Consider the following 24,410-nt stretch of genomic DNA (forward strand, 5'->3'; position numbering starts at 1 on the left):
ATGGTGAGGAATGCCTTTAATACCATCACTCTGGAAAGGGGAGAGGCAGAGTGAGCTTTAGACTCTACCAAAACACAAAAACAAAAACAAAAACAAAAACCCAGACAGACAAAAAAGAATCCAGATGAATGCTCAGCAGTTAAGAGCATTTGCATCTGTCCCAAGTAACCACGCTTATAAACATCTGTAACTCAGTTTCCTCTTCTGGTCTCTACAGGCATGCCATGCACATGTGACACACATACAAGCCAAATAGTCACACACATTTAAAAAACAAAAACAAAACAACCAGATGAAGTGTTCTCATGATTGTAGAACACAGAGTTTCCAGTTACAACCCCAAATATCCCATTCATGAAGCAATTTATACTACAATTTCTTTTCTTTCACCTGACTATCCCAGGCTACTAATGTAACTTATTTGTTTTCTAACTGTCTCAAAGCAGTCATATAAATTGCCTGCCTAAAAATGGAAACAAAACCATGAGAAATTCTATGGGACTTATTTCCACTGCACACAGCAAAAGCCATATTTATTTATTTATTTATTGAGACAGAATCTCAGTCTGTAACCCAAGGCTGCTTCTAAACTCTGAGATTGGTGGAATATAGAGACAAATACCTGGAATGTCTGCGTAGGTAGGAGGGCTGCAAGATCTAGGCAGCCAGGGTTACACAGTGAGGCACTGTCTCAAAAAACCAACCCACCCACCCACCCAACAAAACTCTCTGAGGATAAAGGCACAGGCCATCATGTTTGTTTACCTCAGTGCTGAAATTGAGCCCAGGGTCTCATCTGTGCTAAATCTGAACTATATACCCACTACCTCAAAAGCCATGCTCACAAACAGTCAGGTGTGCGGGCACACAGCTGCAAACCTAGTACTCATGAGGCTAAGTGGGGGAATCATTCCAGATGCAAAGCTGGCCTGGTCTACAGTTATTGCTGTCTTAAAAAGTCAAAACAAACAACTCTCTCCATTTTACCTAAGCAGTTACATCTAAAATGTCAGCAAAGTTTAAAAACTTGTAGATATTCTTCTCTCAGTCGCCAGTGGAATGACAGTGCTGGATGTCACATGTAACTCACTCACCCTCTATGCATAATAGCACGGTGACACAAGGAGGTCAGTGAGGACAAGCAGCTGATCGTCAGTGAACTGCTGCTTGTGTTCTTGCCAGTTGTCATGGTGTGTCCTTCGGAAATTGGACAGAGTCTTCTTTACAGTCATCTGTAATCAACCCATGTATATTTTAACCAGAGTTAAACATTGGTTATCTTCAGCTACATTAGAATCCACCTAGACCTCAAGTCTCACACACTGCAAATGCTACAATGTTAGAAAACCAAGTCAATTTTCTGTCTCCAAACTACTAATGTTCTGTAAAATTACTAAGCTTCACTTCAGGACAAAGTACTGGAATGTAGTGCCACATTGCTAGATCAGTTTCAATACCATATTGTATTTACAAAGGGGACCTGTTTAGCTTCGGAGCACGGGTGCTCACTACTAGATAATATAATCACTATTTCCAGTTTAACATTAGCCCTCAGTGAGATGAGAGACTTTCCAGATACAAAATGCCAGAATAACAGTGACAAGAAACCTAACTTTGTAGCTAGTGCTTTGTATCTAGAAAGGAGAGAAGCTACAGAATTTAATTTTATTTTGTTATACAGAAGAGAAATGTCTCTGCAAGGCTTTAATAATTACAGATTAAACATGACCCTATCAGAGACAGTAGCTTTGTTTTTTTTTGTTTTAGGTTTTTTTGAGATAGGGTTTCTCTGTGTAGTCTTGGCTGTCCTGGAACTCTACAGACCAGGCTGGCCTCAAACTCAGAGATCCACCTGCTTCTGTCTCCTGAGTGCTGAATTAAAGGCACTCACTACTACCTCCCAGCTGAGGCACTAGCTTTATAAAGCAGTAAGTTCAAAGTGTGCAGGAAAGTATTTATCAAATGATACAAATAAACTGACAAGTAAGAATTATACTTTGGGATGTACATTATTTTGGTTAATTGTTATGTGCTGTTTGAGTTCACTAAGAAGCTGGATCTGGAAACAGAGTTGGCCCCAAGCATGTGTATGTTGTGTTCTCTAAGGCCCCTTGTCTGGGAATGGTTTAGCCTCTTTAACTCTGTGGCAGAAGGAGAGGACGGCCAGAAGGCAAATCACTTCCAGCAGAGGCTGCCTCTGTTTATTCCATAATGTAAAAGCACTTGCAGTGGGAAAATTGGCAAGTTCAGCTCAACTGTAAACTTCCCCAGTAATGTTCTGCTGTTGTAAGCATTGATTTGACTATGTTATCTCTATCTGCTATTTGTTCTTTTACTTGGAAGCCTCACTAGGGGATATACTCTACTCTGCCTGAGACTTTCTTTTTTTTTTTTTGGTTTTTCGAGACAGGGTTTCTCTATAGTTTTGTGCCTTTCCTGGAACTCACTTGGTAGCCCAGGCTGGCCTCAAACTCACAGAGATCCTCCTGGCTCTGCCTCCTGAGTGCTGGGATTAAAGGCATGCACCACCACCACCGCCGCCCGGCTGAGACTTTCTTTATTAGGAACTCCAGCTAGCTGCCTTAAAGGTGCTTCACCAGTTGGTTTCTGCTAGATATACTTAGTCTCCAAATTTGATGGTACTTTGTTGTCTGTCTGTCTGATATCTGCCTGATACTTGCTATTTATTCTTTTACTGTGGCTTGCTGTGTATTTAAACTCATTCATACAAAACTGAAAATATAGCTATTATAGATCATTCTTTGAACCATACAGAACATACCTCAATAGGCTGGGGATCATTCAAATGTGCACTGAGATTCATAAGGAGCTGGGGCATCCAGGTGGGAACATCATAAGGGCTAGAAAGAACACATGCACCAAGTCCAAGAACACCAGCATGACGTCTGACCAACTCTGTAATGAAAACAACAACATATACATCCTTTACATTGAAATAAATTGTCATTCATACTAGATGTGCTTTTAGTGTGCACATTTCCCCCATTTAAATATAAATTTACAAGTACATACAGAAAAAAAAGCATGATTTTTGGGCTGAACTAGAACCTGCAAGAATTTTAGAGACATTCTATAGTTGTCCCTCAGTGACAGTATAATTGTTTCTAGCCAGGAATGGAGCTTATTGTTAAAAACCAACATAGCAACAATTTTCTTGAACAGCTCATTCATATTCTAAGTACAATTTCTGATCCGATCACACATACACTGGTGGTCCCTAGAGGTATCATAGCTGTTTTACTGTGTTCACAGTACATAGTACTAAAAAGTAATTTATTCAGTATTGCATTTCTTTGAAGTGATTTCCCTCATAGAGCCACACATGACTATCCAATATTCCCTCTCTAGACAGAAGCAAAGGTGCCTCTGGTTCCTTAAAACTTTTTCTTTCCTGTATGCATGTATTCCTGTTATGTACATGTGTGTGCACATAAATGTAGATAGCAGAAGTCAATCTCAGGTCTTATTCCTCCAGGAGCCTTTCACCATTTCTTTTGAATTTTTAATATTTTTATTTCTGTGTATGTATGTATGTATGTGCATATGCATGTGAGTTCCCACAGAAGCTGAAACGGGGTATTGAATTCTATGGAGCTGGAGTTATAGGCAGGTGTGAGGCTCTAGATGTGGATGTTAGAAACAGAACTTGGGTCTCTAACAGTAAGCATGTGTAACCACCAAGCCATCTCTATAATTCTGTACAGTTTTTTGAGTGAAGGTCTTTTACAGAGACCTGGGGATCTGCTTGTCTCTACTGCCCAGTGCTGCAGTTATGGGACAGTACATCTGGCTTTTTATGTAGGTGCTAGGAATCAAACTCAGGGCCCCAGGCTTGTATGGCAAGCATTTTACTAACCATGCGATCTTCCTTGCCAATTCCCATTTTTCATTAAAATAAGTATTTATTTTGTGTGTGTACTCCCACTTACATGTGCATATCTGCACAAACATACATCTGAGTGGCATGGTATGCAAGTAAGATCACAGGAAACTTGTGGGAGAAAGTCTTCCTTTCCATCATGGATACCAGAGATCAAACTCAAGTCCCAAGCATGGCAGCAGATGTTTTTTTCTTTTAGTGCACTAACACATAAATCCTAAATTCTGAACACAAGATAGCTTAAATCCTCCAAAATAACCAATTCTAGATCTGTACTTATTTTAGGTGGAGGTTAGAACTGCCTTATTAAAAAGTTGCTGTATGCAATAGTGGACAAGTTCCTTTGTACATACAATTTTAGCCTTTTCATTTCCGGTCCTGTCTTCTTCATGCCAATTTGTAACAAGTAGGGACAATTATTCCCAGCATCTAGCCAAGACCTGAACACAAACAAGTACTTCAAATTTTTAAGCAAGTCTTCCTAATTCGCCAAAGGTATGGGGATTTGTTAATATTACCTGCAGAAGGAATGGTATCTCCCACAGATCCAGGGTCTCGCTTTCTTTTCTTGGGTAGTTTTGTTTTGCAAAGTTGCTCAAAATGAATCTGCATGGCACTGTCCATGGTAAGGAAGTTACACTGTAGCAGACCACTTAAGGTGGTAGCAGCCATTTCTCGAACCTGGAGAGATAATTAATCATTTCTATTAGAACTGAGATCCTAAGTCTGAGGTGATAAAGGACAGAGTGGCACTGAAAAGTTGAGTGGAGAACTTTCTTAGAATTGTATGTAAAATTTACTTTTTCTTTCTTTTTTATGATAGCCATCACCAGATTCCCCAGGTTTCTGTGGCCACAAAATGGATAAAAGCTGTATCAGGGTTATAGACGTATAACTAGTATACATAAAATAAAATGTCTCCACAAATTAACACATAAAATAATAAAAACAAATGTTCAAAAAATAAACAAAAAAGTCAATGTTTCACTCTGTATTCCTTGAGAGGTTCTCTGTATTGTCATTTGGTTGCCCTGTTTTCTATAAATATGTGCTACTAGGACTGAATTTGAGGGCTTCATTTAAGCTAAGCAGGTACTCCATCACTGAGGCCTCTATTTAATTTGTATTTTGTAAAAAGGTCTCACTAAGTTGTCCAGGCCCCTGCCTATGTTAGAACAGTGTTCTACCAGTGAGTTCCATGCCTAATCCCTTTTGTTTTTAGGTTGACAGATCTTGTTAAATTGCCCAGGCTGATGCTCATGAACTTCCCATCTTCTTTCCTCAAACATCAGAGTACCTGAAATCACAGGTGTGCACCACCACATCCAGCCAGACAGTGTTACTGCATTTAACTTTTGATGGATTTTGACTGATTTAGGATAACACAATGTGAAGGGCTCAACCATTTTATGACTATCAAGTCTGTACTATCAACTATGTACAAAGAATAATGCTGACATGCTATGACATAGAATTGGAATGTGGGCAGTAGTCACACTGGCCAACAGCAACACACTCTGTGTTTTGTGGATAAACAGAAGATATATTAAAAGTAAGTACAGCTGTCTTGTCTATTGTTTGCATCTCTATGGTCATTATTTGTAGTTTGTTTTGTCTTTATATGTCTACAATTAGTTTACAAAAATTTGATGATTATTGTATGTAACAACCTTTTTCTCTGGTCTGAAGATTGATTGTTAAATTTAAGTTTCTAATATTCTTACAGTGAGATTTGTCTATTTTGATGTCATCTGAAGGCTTAAAAAGTCACCTCTGCTTTAAGTTCCTACAAATAGCCAAATATGTATGTGGTGGTATTGTGTTCCCCAAAATATTGTGTACTTTAATAAACTTATCTGGGGTCAGAGAACAGAAAAGCCACTAGTTAGGCAGTGATAGCACACGCCTTTAATCCTAGCATTCCAGAGACAGAAATCCCTCTGGATCTCTGTGAGTTCAAGGTCACACTGGAAACAGCCAGGCATGGTGACTCACACCTTTAATCCCAGAAAGCCAGCCTTTAATCCCAGAGAGTGGTGGTAGAAAGCAGAAAGATATATAAGGCGTGAGGACGAGAAACTAGAAGCATTTGGCTGGTTAAGCATGTGGCTGATTAAGCATTCAGGCTTTTTTTTTTTTTTTTTGGTTTTTCGAGACAGGGTTTCTCTGTGTAGCTTTGCGCCTTTCCTGGAACTCACTTGGTAGCCCAGGCTGGCCTGGAACTCACAGAGATCCGCCTGCTTCTGCCTCCCAAGTGCTGGGGTTAAAGGCGTGTGCCACCACCGCCCGGCAGCATTCAGGCTTTTAAGCAGCAGTTCAGCTGAGAGCTATTGGGATGAGGACACAGAAGCTTCCAGTCTGAGTAGACAAGACCAGCTGAGAAGTTGACCAGGTGAGGTAGCTGTGGCTTGTTCTGTCTCTCTGATCTACCAGCATGGACCCCAATAACTCGTCTCGGGTTTGATTTTATTAATAAGAACCTTTAAGATTCCTGCTACATATGTATTTCAGTTTCCTTAACTTAAAAAAGTGAGATGACACTACTTTACTATATGGAGTATGTTACACTGTGAAATGTTCCAACTGATTTTCCTCCAAGCTGCTAATAAATACCCCAATACTTCCGGATCACTCTTTCCCAGTACTAAGACCTAGATTTAGGGATTTTTTTTTTTTTTTTTTTTTTTTGCCAAGATTTAGTCAGAATTTACATGCCAATTATAGCTTTACAATGTGAGGAAAAAAAGAATTATTTCATTTTATTAGTTAAAAACATATTATCTCTTTACACTTCTAATCTTTTTCTTTAAATTTGTAATAGAAAAAAAATCACAGGAAAGGCGCAAAGCTACACAGAGAAACCCTATCTCGAAAAACAAAAACAAAACAAAAAAAATCAGCTCTCAATTATAAAGTTTTTTCAATTCAATCACAAGTAAGATTTAGCTAGTTATTACTGCTATATGTAGCATTTTCTATCATCTTATTCCAATGATGGCTTCATTTGCCATATGTCATAGTAACGGGCATTTTCTGTTTAGAGAAAGCACAATGCTTTATTAAGTAGTAACAAATGTGAAATAAGTCTATAATGTTACACGGTACTCTAGAGAAGCTGCCTGTTCACATGATTATATGCTTATCCATCACCTCTATGACCTGCAGATCCTGCACTGTTCTATTTATGAAATCTTACTTAGGAAAAATAAGACTCTATGCAAGGAACACCAGGCATAGAACCCAGTCTCTGGCAAGGCAAATAGTCTTCTGCTTTCTACAGAGCTTTACCATCCTCAGCTCACCTCCCTTCTATTTTTTAAGATCAGATCTTTAATACATGTTCTTCCTGGCTTAGCTTCCTAAGTGCTAAGATTCCAAATATGCACCACTACATGGGGCTTAGAGCAACATTTTTTAAAAGTCCCAAGTAACAGGAATTTCCATGGAAAGCTCCCCAAACAGAATTTTCAAAGCCGTCATTACTCAACCCCTTATCCATGTGCTCTCACTACAGATCCAGCCTCCTCCTCTGATCAGCCATCTGCCCTCCTATCTCGGTCAGCACCTCCTCCCTACACAGACCCACCTCGGGAAGAACCGGGAAGAACAATGACAGGACAACAGCTCACCAGCAGGTTGAGCAACATTGTTATTTTTCTTGAATTATTTACTTTTTTTTATTACTTGTAATTATTACTTGCTCCATGATGCACACCTGGAACTCAGATCATCAGGCTTGGCAACAGGAGCCTTTTACTTGCTAATTTATCTCACTGGGCCTGAATTTTATTTATACAAAGGTACTTTTTACTACAGATCTAAGAAAACACTTCTTTTAATTTTGATGTTCTGAGAAGACTCATTCTAAGTGACAGTAAGCTAAGGATCACACATTTTCTTGGATGTTTTTCAACTAATAATAGATTGAAAATAAAAACAACTTTGCTTTACAGCCAGTCTCATCAACAATAACACTTAAGAAATTATAGTCATATTATTGTTGCTGAATTAAGACAGGGTTTGATGTAGATAGGCTGGCCTCAAACCTGCTGTATAGCTGAGGTTACACAAAGAACAATTTTAAATTAAATAGTAACAAATCTGAAGTAAAATTCGGTATCACCTGCTGCATTCTTGGAAGATGCTAATGCTGGGATGACAAGCATGTGCCATGTCTGGTGTATGTGGTGTAAGGCAAGCCTCTTCCAACTGAGGTACATCCTCAATCCTATTTAGCATTCTTCTTCTATCATTCATAATAACACATACCCTCCCTAAAATCTAACAGTCTTCAAAGGAAGTATTACAATAGAAACAAACTAAGATCAATATGATTTATAAAAACCTATTCAATCCAAAGGCTGGACATACTTTGAGATTGTGAGTCTCTTACTGAACCTGGGAGTAGGCTGGTGACCATCAAATCCCAGTGATCTTCATGTCTCTGCCCTGGAGTTTCATTGTGTGTGACTACATGCCTGGCTTATTATGTAGGTGCTAGAGATTTGAACTCTGGCCTTCATGCTTGCTGCCCACTAAATGGTCTTATCCCACTGAGTTATCTTCCCAGCCACAGTTATGTTTATTTATGAGCAATTGGAGAAAATAGAGTCATACTCAAACATTCTTAGAGACAGTTAAGTTTAATTAAAAACAAAACAAAACAGTTCTGTGTGTGGGCATAGCATGCCACAATACATGTGTGGTGGTCAGAAGACAATGCTCAGGAGTCAGTTTTTTCCTAGATGTCGGTTCCAGGATTAAATAAATGCAAGATGTCAGGGTTGGCAGTAAATTCCTTTATCTGCTAGGCCATCTTCTTGGCTCATGACAATATTAATTAATTAATTAATTACTATTATTATTATTTTAGAGAGACAGGGTCTCACTATGTAGTCCTGGCTGGCATTGAATTTACAGACATCTGCCTCCTAATGGGATTAAAGGCATACACCACCATTTTAATGACAAGGCATTATTACAGACTGGATCGTAAATGTCCCTCTAAAGTCCATGTATTTGAGGCTTTATTCTCTAGTGTGGCACTACCAGGAAGTGGTACAGCCCAAGTCTTTGGTCTCAGAGTGAACAGTGGGGAAAGTCTTTTTCCTAGCTTTTCTACTTTCTGGAGAGTAGATGAGTGGTTTTGCTTGCTCCACCACATTCCTACCACACTGCTTTACCATATGCCTACAAGCAACCAGGTTGATCTGTCATGGACTGAAGTCTATAAGTTAAGGTATATAAACTACAAGTTAATACAGATAAACCCTTTCTTTCTCTGCGGTGCTATGTTCAAGTATTACTATGACCAAAGAAAGCTGATTAATACTCTAAAACTGAGGCCTGGAAACGTTATTTCTGAGACTTCCACTTTTCATTTTTATACTTATATTTATTGTGTTTCTTAGAAACTAACCTAAGTATTTTCACTGAATTTGTTATTTTTGTTTTTCGAGACAGGGTTTCTCTGTGTAGCTTTGCGCCTTTCCTGGAACTCACTCTGTAGACCAGGCTGCCTCTTCCTCCTGAGTGCTGGGATTAAAGGTGTGCACCACCATCCTGCCGGCTCACTGAATTTGTTATAAGTAGTCTGTGAGTACCCTACAGTCTGAATGACATTTGCTTGCTGAACCCTGGAAAGCTGCACAGGCTGATTAGAGAAGTAGATAAACCACCATTCCTGCTTTCCTATAGATCAGTCTCTTCTCAGTGCTTAGATACACAAACATAGAAAATTCTCTACTACAAACAAGTTTTAAAGTGTGTAAAGTAAATAACATTTTTATGAAAGTTCGTGTATATTTCTTTCCCAGGGTCAATGATAATTATATCTTATTCTACATTTATTGCAGCATGCTTTTTCTTATATTGGGCTAACTGAGTTAAAAGATTATCTTTTTGTACAAAATATGACTAATATCTCTGTATCAAGCAGGGATAACAATAGTGGTCATATTTTAAGTCTACTAGATAATAGTATGTTCTGTGCTCTTCAGTATGCCTTCATGTACGTTTCTACTAGTCCCTTAAACATCTTTAGCCCTACGTTCTGGTGTCTTTGGTGTGGAAAGGTACTCTACAGGCTACCAAAAGATAAACAAAAATACCAACCCAGCTACAAAAGCTTTGACCAACAATCTATCTTTCCTGCAAGATATGCTAGGGCAATGATGAACAGAACTTGTGGGATTAGCCAACCAATGTCTGATTTGACTTAAGAGCCACTCTACAGGAAGGAACTGATACTGGACACTGCTTGGGTGACCAAGAACTAGACACTAAATAGCCCCAGAGACCTATGGTAAAACCAAACACTACTGGTCTGATCAAAACAAAACAGAACGCAAATAACAACAACAAAAACTAACAAAAAAAAAAGCATCAATAAAATGACTAACAGTATTCTGCTATACTCATAGATCAGTGTCTTATTCAGTTATCATCAGAGAAGCTTCCTTCTGCATCAGACAAGAACAAATGCAGAGACCCACAGTAAGACAAGTGGAGAGTGAGTCCTTGGAACACACAGCTCTAAATGGGATGTCTCCATTAAATCCCTCCACTCAAAGCGCAGGGAACTCCGCAGAAAAGGAATCAGAAAGAGTGAAAGAGTCAGAGGGGATGAAGGACCTCACGAGAAAAAGGTCCCCTGCATCAACTAAGCAAGGCTCTTATGAATTCACAGAGCAGCAAATATGGGCCTATTCAGGTCTGCAACAGGTCCTGTGTGTACATATTATACCTATTAGCTTAGTATTTTAATAGGACTCTTGAGTGTGTGAACAAGTAGGTTTCTGATTCCTGTACCTGCTCTTGGGGCTCCTTTCCTTGTCCAACCTTGATGTGATATTTTTTGTTATATCTTACTCTATTTTATTTTGTCATTAAATCTTTTAGAAGCCTGTTCTTTCCTAATGAGATAGAAAGGAAGTGGGTCTGGAGAGGAGGAGGTGGGGAGGAACTGGAATGAGTAGAGGGAAGGGAAACTATAATCAGGATATATTGTATGAGAAAAATATCTATTTTCAGCAAAAGGAAAAAAAGAAAAAGAAAAGACTAATTACAACCCCTCATTTCATAGGCAAGAAAACACAGTAACAAGTGATATGTCAACCAACTGTGAGAAGATACATCCAGAAATCATCTAGTAGTTTTTATCTGTACTATAGGAAATCATGACTACTCACACAGACTAAAGTTAAATAATGTTTAAATAAAACACATCTTATGAATTGCGCTGGTTGGCCAAGGCTGGCTTTAAACTTATGAAAATGCTAATGCCTCAGCCTCATAATCATACATTTTTAAAGCTAACTGAGTTTCCATTTGTTCTAATTTAAGTTTTACCTCTAACTGTTCATCCTCTAAAAGGCATATAATCAGCCATCTGATGTCTTTAACTGCATCTTCATTGTTCAGGAAAATAAAGAGGTTATAAAATACCATGGTCTGGAGGTAGGTCAGCACTGTATATCTTGCATGCCAAGAACTGCTTCTTGCTGTCTGTAAATGAGAAATGAATATCTATGATAATAGAACTGTTAAGGAAACAAGATGACAATATCATTACATGCAAGTAATACCAAATTTTAATTTGATTCTACTTTCACAGGTATAGTTACAGTTAACTTCAGCTTCCATTTCCTTCTAAGTAAAGAGAAGTATGGTCAAGTTCTCAAGGCAGTTATTCAAAATGTCTGACTGTTCAATGGTGCGGAAGTAAGATACTGGTAAAAGTCAAAATACTCTCTTGGGAGAGAAGTATTCATAATTAAGACAATTGACTCCTCCAAGTACCACATAGTACTCCATTTTTCTTTCAATAGCAGCAGATAAGGCCTGAGAAGCAAACAAGAGTATTAACTACTAGTGTCAGGTATGGATTTCAGCTCATAGATTAAGACATAAATCCAAGCAAAAGTAGTTAGTTACTCTCATAATATTTGTGCTGTGGGATGGTCTTGCTCTGATTGGTCAATAAATAAAACACTGATTGGCCAGTGGCCAGGCAGGATGTATAGGCAGGACTAACAGAGAGGAGAAAAGAGAGAACAGGAAGGCGGAAGGAGACACTTCCAGCCACCATGACAAGCAGCATGTGAAGATGCTGGTAAGCCACAAGCCACGTGGCAAGGTATAGATTTATAGAAATGGGTTAATTTAAGATATCAGAACAGTTAACAAGAAGCCTGAGCCATTAGGCCAAACAGTTTAAATAATATAAGCGTCTGTGTGTTTATTTTATAAGTGGGCTGTCGGACTGCTGGGGCTTGGCGGGACCAGGAGAGAAAACTCTTCAGCTACATATTTGTGCCACTATTACACCAGTTTATCTTGCAGGCAGGTTGATATTGTAGGCTGCAGCATTTGTTGTTGGGTGTTACTGATGATAACTTTCCTCCTCTGGTAGCATGCAGGGTACCTTCCAATATTATGAACACTAGTCAGGAGGGTTGAAGCTTCTAGTTAGGAACAGCGCTATCTCTCAGTTTTGCTAACAGAAGTAAGTGGTGTCTTCAGTAAGAGGTCCTTCCTGTCAAATTGTGGAGATGAACCAACAGTTTTGGCAATAGCCTGTGATGTTTTGTGGGAAGGTGGCTATGAAACCCCTCTGGCTAACAACTCATAAGCTATATTCCATTCTTGACACTGGAGGTTTTAATTGGTTGCACATCTAGTTGGGGACTGTCTCCTCCAACATGCAGAAATGCCATTTAAATTACTTACCATGTGTAGATGTTTTAAAAAGCTTCTACAGTGGGTTTCCATATGGCTTTTCAAAAGGCCTTTCTTTCTTTAGTTGTCACTTCCCATATTCCCTCTTTTACCTCTTTACCTTGTCCTCCCATTCCCCTCCTCATTAAATCCTCCTAGTCCCTTTATCTGTTTATAGCACTACATTCTATTCCCCTTCCTTGGATCATCCCCTGCCCAATCTAGGTATCTAACGCCAAGAAATTGAGACTAGATAGGCATAGGCCCCAAGGGAAAACCCACTACGATTGCTCTGCTAAAGTAAAAGCAATTAAAATGACTTCTAATGAGATACAGCTATACCCATAGATCAGTGCATTGCTCAATCCTCAGAGAAGCTTCTTGCACTAGATAGTAATTAAAAACACCCACAACCAGACAACAAGCAGAGAGTGAGAGATTTTGGAGCACCCAGTCCTAAATAGGATATCGTTATCAAACCTCTGCCCCAAAGGTTCAGGGATCTATGCAGATGTGGAGGTAGAAAAATTGTAAGAGCCAAAGGTGGTAGATGATTCCAAAGAAAGAGCATCTTTCAGACACAATAGGACTGATGTACACGTGAATTCAGAAAAACTGTTGTGACAACATGCATAGGACCTGCATATGTTCAAAACAGACAATGTCCCAGCACTGAGAAGGAGGCATAGACACACAGTCTCACTGCTAACCAAGAAGCTATCTGCAGTTGATGCCTGCTGAAAATAAGAAAATCAGTTTTCCCTAATAGTGTCAGAAGAAATTGGCCAACACAAAACAGATACTATGGTTTTTGGTAGGCTTTTGTTTCAATTTTGTTTTGATATTTCTTATCTTATTATTTTGTTTGTTACGGTATTTGGCTTTTTTGAGAGGGAGGGAAGAGGAAGGGACATGAAGTTAGGTGGGGAATATATGGGAGGAGTTTGGGGAAGGGAATGAAAAAAATGAAGTAAATAAAAACAATAATAAATGGTTAGCCCGGAGCATATCCATATATATTTCAGCAGACACACACCGGGAGAAAAAAAAAAAGCCGCAAATTTGAAAGAGCAAGGAGAGGGTATATGGGAGAGTTTTCTGGGATAAAAGAGAAGATGATGTAATTATAATTTCAAGAAAGAAATTAAAAAAATTTAAAAATCCTAGCTAGCTTTAGCATTTAACACAGGGTGGAAGAGATTTTTTTAAAGAGAAGAGAACATTCTTTTTTTGTTTTTGTTTTTGAGACAAGATTTCTCTGTGTAGCTTTGTGCCTTTACTGGAACTCACTCTGTAGCCCAGGCTGGCCTTGAACTCTCAGAGATCTGTCTGCCTCTGCCTCCCAAGTGCTGGGATTAAAGGTGCATGTCACCACCACCTGGCGACATTCTTTTTTTAATGCAATGGCATTCTAGGCAGTGAGGATCATACAACTAGTCACATTTATTGCTATATTTCCTTGTCATGGAATAAATACAGAAAGTATTTCAGAAATATTTGAAGAGTGAGAATGAGAGAGAAAGGAAAGGCAAGAGAAAAAGATGACAGTAAAAATGAACATGAGGGCATAAGAACAAGAAGCAGACAGGTGAAGGATTAATGAAGCAAACTGAGATTAGTTGGAAAAACAATCCCAACTTTTTGAGGAAACTGAAGGGTGGTAAGATTAAATGATTCTCTGTAAGTCATACAAGCCAGTACTGCAATAAAATTCAAATACAGGTCTGTCTGCCTCCAAATTGAAGATCTGCAGAATCAGCTTAAGAGCAAAAAGGTCCGAAAGGCCCATGCAGTTGTGCAGATGAACAATTACACAATTACTGCCTTTCAACCGATCTGCTTTACAGAAGGAATTTTCAGTGCCCCATCTCCCCCAGTAAGTATACTTTCCATTTGTTTCTATCTAATTCCTTAAGGAATACTAGTAGGTTTTATATTGATTCTATATAGTCACCATATAATTGCTTGTCTCTTACTTGGAAACAAAATAGAAATAAGAATCTGTGGCCAGTCATCATTATTTTCAAATTCTACTCAACAATTTAAAAAAAAAAAACAAAACAGCCGGGCGGTGGTGGCGCACACCTTTAATCCCAGCACTCATGAGGCAGAGCCAGGCGAATCTCTGTGAGTTCAAGGCCAGCCTGGGCTACCAAGTGAGTTCCAGGAAAGGCGCAAAGCTACACAGAGAAACCCTGTCTCGAAAGAAAAACAAAAAACAAAAAAAAAAACCCAAAAAACCAAAAACACAACTACTAAATCCCATGCCCCTAAAATACCGTTTTAGATTGTTGGAAAATATTTTTCAGTGAAAACTGTGAGAATATGCCTACTTTTGTAATGTGTATAACTAGAATACTGCTGTGTAACTGTGCTGCAAAGCAGTCAGAGTAAGTGAACCACTGTGTCTATCACAGACCAGGAAGGAAAATGGCCAAAGGGAATGACAGCCCCTTCCTTTATCAACACTTCATATTCATAATACATTTTAATACTTATTGTATCTTGAACTTGCCCAAATTCAAAAAAGTTGGCAGCTGAGTCAAATATAAATTGAGGCCTGTTTTTTGGTCAACACGTATATTAAAAGAAAACTTGAAACAAAAGTCAGAGGCCAGGTGGATGTTTGTGAGTTACAGGTCAGCCTAGTCTACCTGGTGAATTCCAGGCCAGTTAGGGCTACCTAATAAGACTCTACCTCAAAAGAAAAAATACAAACAACCACAAAAATCAGGTATTGTGTATTTTATAGTTCATTGTGAAACCCCCAGGATGGCAAAACAATGCTAGACAGAGGATATAAATATTATAGCCATATACTTACTTGGTTTAGCACCTGAAGTACCAAAGGCACTTGATGAGGGTAGAGCAACCCCTGAGACATTAGTGACAAACAAAGCTTTGCATCTCTTTTCAGTTCATCATAGCTATTGTCATTTTCCACTGGGGCGATCTAGAGAACAAACCAAAACAAACTGAACAGTGAGTGGCCACCAATAAGTACAGGCATTCCAGCATCCAGGAGGATGAGAGGATGAGGCAGGAAAATGGCAAGTTTGAGGCCAGCCAGGGCTACATAGTCAATCTGAAAGCCAATCGTAACTACAGAGTCCCTGTCTCAAAATAAAAACTTAAAACAAAATTACATTTTTACTTTTAACAACTTCTATGGGAAACTGTAAACATACATGAAAGTATAATGAACACCTTATAAACCAATCACTTACTTCTTAAACAACAGCAAATCCTGGATAATCTTGTTGCTTTCTGCTGTCCCCTTTTATCAACTAAATTATCTGAAGCAAGCCCCTTAAATATTCCATTATGTTATCTTTAAAAAAAAAACCTATAATGACATCACCATACTTGAAACATCATTATAGTTACATTATAAAATACTCAAGAGTAGCTAGACTTGGGCCTCTTTTAAGGTCTAGAACTCAGGAAAAGTAGGTAGACCTGTCTGTCAGTTTGAGGAAAGTCTGGTCTATACAATGAGCTCCAGGTCAACAAGGGGTACATGATGAGACCCTGTCTCAAATAGAACAAAGCAAAACCACCACAAAAACTCTATAGTGCTCACTTCCCCCACTGTAGCACTAGCACACTGTTACAACAAATTTTCTGAGTCACTCAATATCCTAATAATCACATGATGCATTTAGTAGCTTTGTTTCTAAATCTCTGAAAACTCCTTGTTGTCAGATTTTTCAAATCTGGAGGGAGAAACAGGTCCTGTCTAGTAATTTCCTCAGTCATGGTCTCTCCTGATTGTATCCATGTGATGATGTGTCTTGGTTTCAGTATGTCTGCTACTCTGGCCATTGGACCCAGGTTTCATTTCACTGATAGGTGATACTGGGCACAACATAAGAATTGTTATGTGTTTCCTTCACTATAATTTTTCCTTATGCAATAATCAATTATAAAAAAAAAAAAAAGGCTGGAGAGATGGCTTAGTGGTTAAGAGCACTGGCTGCTCTTCCAGAGGTCCTGAGTTCAATTCCCAGCAACTATAGTTGTGATGCCCTCTTCTGGCACAAAGGTATACATGCAGATAGAGCACACACACATAAATCTTGCACTTTTATCATTAAAAACCCATTAACTTCAACAAATCTGATGGCTTTGTGGAGGGGCCCCAAAACAGCTTGACTACACAGCAGCCATGACAGACTTAGGGGCCTAAACACAGCTTCTGTGACAGGGTTACTGGCAGGTAACAAACACCCAGATCCAGGAAAAGCTGATACCACCCAGGGATGAAGAAGTACCTAACATCCCAAACATTCCAACCATTAGATAAGGTGGCCAGATATTCCTGAGTCTAGAACACACCTATTTTTGTTATTACAGATATCCCTAGACAGTTGTCAGCCAATCAGGGTACTGAACCCTGGAAATCCCCCTACCCCACGCCAACCACTGCTATGATTAAAAACTCTACCCCACTTGAGCTCAGGGCTCTCTGCTCTCACCACTGTGTCGGACAGTCAGAGGGACCAAGCTCGGAGCTTGAAGAGAATAAAGGCTCTTTGCTTTTACATGTAGGATTTGGTCTCTGTGGTGGTCTTTTGGGGGTCCCAAGATCTGGGCATAACAGTGTTACCCTTCAAGATTGTACTCATTTCTTCAACTCAAATTGGCATCTTGGTTTCAGATATGATATAACAAGATAAGCTAGTTTATCTTAAATGTTTCTTATTTCTCTAAGAAGCCCTGATTTTCATAGGAAAATTTCCTGAGAAAACACAGTCTGGATACAAGGAATATTGTTACCCCTCTGTGTGGGTTTCTAAGCTTTTTAGGTGAAGAAAGCTATAAAATAAAGACAGAAAAAACTTATATTGATATGTTCTATTTAAATTTGTAATTGCTAATATTGTTTTAAAATTTGAAAATTATATTGATTATGTGTGCAGGTTAACAGCAACAGGTGGTGGTGGTGGTGTCTTTTCTAGAGTATCTGGGTTGGATTCCCAGCACCCACAGAGCAGCTCACAACTGCCTGTACTTCCAGTTCTAGGGGATCTTACATCCCCTTCTGAACTTTGAAGGTATTAAACATGCATGTTGTGCACTTATATGTGGCTGTGCTCCCACTGGGCTACACCTGGCCTGGCTCTAAAGAGCAGCACCTAGCCCTAATCCATCTTTTGTTTCTCTTGTCACCCTGTGTGAATCTTGTCTCAGAGTCTCCCAAGGATACAGAGGCCTATGCAAACTTGGTTGAGGAAGTCCAGAAAACTGTGGTACCTGATGAAATCAAGGAATTTGCACTTGGCATTGTATTTTGGGGAGCTTCTTTCAGGTTGTTTTGAACATATGGAAATCAACTGGGTAAAGTGTAAATATTGAGAAAAATAAAATTGCCCTGGGTGAAGGAAAAGTGTTTCAGTCCTTAGAGACTGGATCCCCCTGTAGCCTCAAAAGGCTAAATTCATTCTTAAGGTGCCTCTGAGTCTTCTTTCCAGGGATCCACATGAATCCACACACCCATGCTGAGACACTTAAATATATGCAGGCAAGATGCTCATATAAACATTTTTAAAAAATAAAAAAAAAAAAAAGGAACAGTCTCTAGGCTCCAGTACCAGTGTAAGCCCCTCGAACTACACAAGTGGCCAGGCCCTTCCCCCAAGAACCTCTAACTTGCAGGACCCTGCCTCCACCCTCCAGAGCAAAAAGCCCAATCTCTGGACATGAAATCCTACCAATCTCCACCCTGGAAAGCTCCACCCCCTTCCCAAGAAGCTCTACATAAGCCCTCTATCCTGTACAGTTTGCTGCTGTTTCTTGCTCAAATAGAGGCAGCCACCCTCCTGGTTTTTTTCCCCTCCCAATAAATCTCTTGTGTGAGGTTTGTTGTGCAGTGTGATTCTGTGGTATTCCTTGGCTTCCAGCTGCCAGGATACCTTCCCATCTGAGCTGCAATGCTTACACACACCTACACAGTAAGCATGTGTAGGTCAGAGGACAATTTACAGATATCCATTCTCTCCTTCCATTATGTGGGTCCTAGGAATTAAACTCAGGTTGTCAAGTTGGACAGCAGGCACCTTTACCACTGAGCCACTGTGACAGCTCTAGGTTAACTCTTTAAATAAAAGTATTAATGTACCATATTGGTAATTTGTGAGAGGGGGCAAGTATTCTACCAATGATTATAACCCCATCTTTGACCATTTCTAGTGTTCACATATGCCTGACACAGGCACTGAGCACTTTCCACAGGCAGGCAACTTTCTTACTTAGTTTAGAATCCAATAGGTCAGTGTATTATTCTGTTTAATCTGAACTCTTGGTCGTTGCTAACAGCAATGTGAGAAGTGGAAAATTCAGATAAAATGGTATTCACGTTATTGAGTTTGATCACAAAACTCAATTTAAGAACGGAAAATATGTAATATTAACTCACATAACCTTTACCACATCCTTAGGAAGTGAGTGGATGCTACTCACTTTGCACATGAGGAAAAAGAAGTTCTGAGGAGCTAGATTATTTGCCCATGATTACATGGTCAGTCCACCAGCCATGGAGTCAAAACTGAATTCAAGTATCTGGCTCCTGTTTTTGCCTCTTACTGTCTACCTAGTAATTGGCTGTAATAAAATAAAACAAAGCTACTATATAGTAAATGGTTTATTAGATTACAACAGCTACATAAGGAATAATATAGGCAAGAGAAATTACCATATTAAAAATCACATTGTCCCTTTTAATCATTCATATGTACTCTAAAATAAGATTGGCTTTAGTCCCAGTGCTAGGGAGGCAGAAGCAGGCAGATCTATGTGAGTTCAAGGCCAGCCTGGTCTACAAATCAAGTTCCACAACAGCCAGAGCTATTACACAAAGAAGCCCTACCTTGAAAAAGAAAAAGAAAAAGAAAAAGAAAAAGAAAAAGAAAGAAAAAATGGCTAATGGTAAAACAATGCTTGGTCTGCAAAACTTTTGTGTATAGCTGGGTGTGGTAGCTCATGTCAGTAATCTCAGTATTTTCGAGGTGGAGGCAGTTCAAGATCACCTTCTGCTACACAGCAAGTCTGAGGCTAACCCGGGCTACATGGGATCCAAAATAAAAAAAGAGAAAAGACTTTTCATACATCTGTCATGCACTCACACTGTGGTGGTTTGAAAAGGAATGGCTCCCACAGACTCATGTATTTGAATGTTTGGTATTCAGGGAGTGGCACTTATTGGGGTAGGCATGGCCTTTTGGAGGAAATGTACACTGGGGGTGGGCTTTAAGATCTCAGAAGCCTAAGCCAGGTCCAGTGGCTTGCTTGCCTTCTTGCTACCTGCAGATTTGGAAGTAGAACACTCAGCTACCATGTATGCTGGTATGCTGCCATGCTCCCCTCCATGAGGATAATGGACTAACTCTCTGAAACTGTAAGCAAGCCCTAGTTAAATGCTTTCTTTTCTTTTATAAGAGTTGCCATGGTCATAGTGTCTCATCACTGTAATCTATCACTAAGATAATAGTATATGTATGTAGATATATATATGAATAGTAATTACATGCATGTATATGTTTGTATGTAATATATATGTATACTTATTTTCAGTGTTAACTACTATTACTTGTGAAAATCTATCTAGAGATGCAATCAAAATTCAACCACTACATATCAACCCACTGGATGATGGTTATAACTTTCCTTGGAAGGCCAGAGGAAATGGTATTCTTCATTTCAACTTACAGTCTTACCTTAAAGAACAAAGGCAGAAGCTGAAGTTGTTCTTTGACTGCTGTAGAAAAAGATCTTCCTGCACTTGCCATAAGCCATTTCAATACTATTTGGAAACAAACACACAGAATCAGCCAAGCTATCAAATTAGGGACCATGAAGAATGATGCAATGATGCCCCTGACAGCTCTTTAAATGTAAGAGTAGCTACAGTATCTCAAATCAGAATGATTTATTAGCAGTCTAACAGCACCTATGGTAATGTCCATCAAGTAACTGAGAGTACTAAGGGCAGAAAAAAAATCTACAAATTATTAATAGCCTACAAGTACTTTTAATGTATTTCAGACTAGCCAAGAATCTTGAGGTAGTTAAGATAATGACAGAGTAGCTTATAGCTAAAATCCTTACAATTTTTTTTTAAAATCTAATTAAAAGAATATCCTGTGTGGCAGTTTGAATGTAACTGGTTCTCATAAGCTCACAGAGAGTGGCATTATTAGTATGCAAGGCTTTGCTGGGGCAGGTATGGCCTTGCTGGAGGAAGCGTGTCACCGTGGGGTGGACTTTGAGGTCTCCTATGAGCAAGCTATGCTCAGTGTAAACTCAGTTCACTTTCTGTTGTCTGTGGATCAAGATATAGAACTCTCAGCTCCTTCTCCAGCATGATGTCTGCTTGCGTGCTGCCACACTTATCACCATGATGATAATGGACTAAACCTCTGAAACTGCAAGCTAGCTTCAGTTAAATGTTTTCCTTTATAAGAGTTGCCATGGTCATGATGTTTCTTCACAGCTATAGAAATCCTAAGACACTTGAGTAGCCAAAATATCTTGAAAACATTAAGACTCATACTTGCTGATTTAAAAACTTACTACAAACACACAAAATTAATAGTATAGCACTGACATAAGGGTAGGCACACAAACCAATAGAATACAACAGAATGCAGAAATAAACCCTTAAAATGTGTGTTGATCAAGAAGACCAAAGCAATAGAAAACAGTTTGCAACAAGCAATGCTGAGAAAAATGAATGTCTATATTCTAAGCAATAAAGCTAGACTCTAACTTTATAATACATACTGAAACTAACTCAAGGTGTACTAAGGACCTAAATATGAGCCCAAAGTGAATTTTAAAAAGATCAAAAAAAGTCAGCCAATAATGGCAAATGCCTTTAAATCCAGCACTGAGGAGGCAGTAGCAGGCCCCACAGAGTAGGATCCTGTGTCAAAAAAATCAAACCAAACAATACCAAAAAACAACAATAATAAAACCAAAATTTGAAAGAGAGGGATGGGGAAGGAAAGTGAGGAAGAGAGAATATACATTCACAGGAGAAAATATTTATAAACCATCTACCTGATAAAGTAATAAAAGCAAGAACTTAAATCAACAAAATATCATGATTTAAAAAAAATGGAGAAAAGTCAGGCATGGTGACACTTTTGAGAGGCAGAGGCAGGAAGATTTCTATGAGTTTGAGGCCAGGCTGGTCTACACACTTAGTTACAGGACAGCCAAGACCACATAGAGAAACACTGTATTTAAAAACAAAATGAACAAACAAACAAAAAAACAAACCAAGTCAAAAAAAGCTTTCTCCAAAGAAAATAGACAATTAAGCACATAAAAAGATGATAAACATCATTTCTCACCAGGTAAATACAAATCAAAATTACAACTTTTCAAACCCATTAGAATAAGTGGCACCCACTTAGAAAACAAAAAGTATGGAGTAGACAAGGATATGGGACATTTGATGACTAGACTGTAAAACAGGTGGCCACTGAAGAAAACAGTCAGCACACCTCACAAGTAAGCACAGAAGTACTACACAGTCCAGCACCCCTACTCAGGTATACACAAAAATTGAAATCAGCGACCCTAATAGATACTAAACACATCAATGGTCAGGTCAGGAATGCTAAAACAAGCCTTTAAATCCAGCACATCAGAGACAGAGGCAGGTAAAACTAACCTGGTCTACAAGCTAAGTTCCAGGCCAGCCAGAGCTATACAGTGAGACCCCATCTCAAAAGAATCAATATTAATGATAAGAATGGCATTTTTAAATAACAGTCAAAAGGTGATAAAAACTCAAATGTCAACAAATGAATATATAAAGGAAATGCAGTAGAAATAACTTTCTTGCTGATGACATGGATATCATCTTGTTAGAGCAGGTATGACTTTGAGGTTTCAAGAAGCTCAAGCCAGGCTCAATGGCTCAGCTCACTCTCTCCAGATGTGTAACTCTTAGCTACCTCTCAAATACCATGTCTGCCTGCATGCTGCCAATATTCCCACCATGATGATAATGGACTAAACCTCTGAACATGTAAGCCATCACAATTGTTTTCTTTTATAAGAGTAGTGTCATGGTGTCTCTTCACAGCCATAGAAACCCTTACTAAGACAATGGAATAATCACAAAATATTTTGCCGAGTGAAATATGCCAGAGATAAAACAGCCAATTTGACTGATATGAGCCACCTAGAATAAAGACAAACTTCAAAGACAGAAAGTTAAGTGGTGGCTATTTGGGGCTAGGAACATGGGAGGGAGAAGTTACTGTGAAATGGGTGCAGATTTTTAGCTTGCCAAGAAGAGAATTCTAGAGATGGGTGGAGTGTGGACTTTAAACTGTACACTCAAAAATGGATAAAATTGCCTGGTGTGGTGGCGCATGCCTTTAATCCCAGCAAGTAACAGCAAGAAGATATAAACAATTACAACTCAAAATAAGCAAAATATCATGATTAAAAAAAAAAAACAAATGGAGAAAAACCCAGGCATGGTGGCATATTTGGTAGGCAGACGCAGAGGCAGAGGCAGGTGGATCTCTATGAGTTTAAGGCCAGCCCAGTCTACTCAGTGAGTTCCAGGATAGCTGAGGCTATATGGTGAGACAAGGTCTCAAAAAACAAACAAACAAAACCCAAAACAAACTGAATAAAAAGGTTAAAATCAGAAAACTTACACTTTTTATCAAAAGAAAAAAAAAGTATGTGTGTGGGGACCCCAAATTAACTAAAATGGCATTTTCAAGTGTATTTCTATCAATTTTAAGACTCACTGGTTTTTAAGAGTTTAATGCCCTGAGTTCGTTCATCTTCTTCGCCAACACCATTTTCTTCCATAACATGGTTCTGAATTTCTTCATCCACATCAGTGAGAGGTTTCAGTTTTTCTAGGACTCGAGCAGTAAACTCGGGGATACAAGGGGATGTTGTTGGTGCAGTATTTGGCAAAGAAACATCTATCATGAATATGTAGGTCAGCACACTGTTAAATAAAATGAACAAGAGTAGGCAGTCTGGCATGAGAATTAAAACTGAGGTTTAAAAGTTACAGCTCAACCAAAGCAAATTTTCACAAGATAGTTACCAGAGAGTGTCTTAGATCTTTCCCAGTGTAAAACATGCCATAGAATTCTGAGATCAAACCTGTATATGACAGTTGCTCACTGATAGCTTTTGAGTCCATGGCTTCCTAATTTATATTCATGTCTTGTTTTTCAGAACATAACAGTGAACAAAACATGAGGAAGACAACACCACACTCACTGGTAATATGAATAGTATGTATTGTTAGATATTAAAATTTAATACAAAGACTCAAGAGCTACTCCAAAGCAAGAGAAAAAAGCCACACATACCTCCCTATTCTTTCTCTGACATTTTTGTAAACCTGGGTGAGTTTGGGTTCCAAGTACTTCAGAAGTCTGTGTAATAGCTCCGGGACTCTCCATTCTTGCTGGGCAAGACCACCTTGTAGCACATAGAGTCGGCTACAATTATAGGACAGAAACATTGTGTTATACTCTGTTTTTCTATGCTAAGAGTATAAAGCATTTATTCCATTTCAATCTTTTCCTGTTTTCTCTTAGATCAGCATAAATAGCTTCTTCTCACTAAATAAATTATCCACAGTTCAAAATAGTAACATTTGATGAATTGCCTTCCACATCCCTTTTTCTATATGTTTTTTCTTTTAAAAATATGTTCGGGGCTGGAGAGATGGCTCAGAGGTTAAGAGCACTGGCTGTTCTTCCAAAGGTCCTGAGTTCAATTCCCAGCAACCACATGG

At 38.8% G+C, this 24,410-nt stretch overlaps 1 protein-coding gene across 4 annotated transcripts in view; it reads right to left on the reverse strand.

Annotated features, from left to right (window-relative positions):
* Positions 1-24,410, reverse strand: part of Psme4 (proteasome activator subunit 4) — a 132,487-nt gene that overhangs the window by 1,626 nt on the left and 106,451 nt on the right. For all 4 annotated transcript variants that reach the window (XM_037208900.1, XM_037208902.1, XM_028860872.2 and 1 more), the window contains 8 exons: positions 23,980-24,111; positions 23,398-23,606; positions 20,335-20,420; positions 15,444-15,572; positions 11,252-11,407; positions 4,420-4,582; positions 2,783-2,916; positions 1,095-1,232 (listed from right to left, as the gene is read on the reverse strand). In XM_037208900.1, coding sequence (XP_037064795.1) covers positions 1,098-1,232; positions 2,783-2,916; positions 4,420-4,582; positions 11,252-11,407; positions 15,444-15,572; positions 20,335-20,420; positions 23,398-23,606; positions 23,980-24,111 — 1,144 coding nt within the window. In that variant the 3' untranslated portion in view covers positions 1,095-1,097. The remainder of the gene's footprint in view (positions 1-1,094; positions 1,233-2,782; positions 2,917-4,419; positions 4,583-11,251; positions 11,408-15,443; positions 15,573-20,334; positions 20,421-23,397; positions 23,607-23,979; positions 24,112-24,410) is intronic.

Source organism: Peromyscus leucopus, chromosome 10, assembly GCF_004664715.2.
Source record: "Peromyscus leucopus breed LL Stock chromosome 10, UCI_PerLeu_2.1, whole genome shotgun sequence".
NCBI classification, from domain to species: Eukaryota; Metazoa; Chordata; class Mammalia; order Rodentia; family Cricetidae; genus Peromyscus; species Peromyscus leucopus.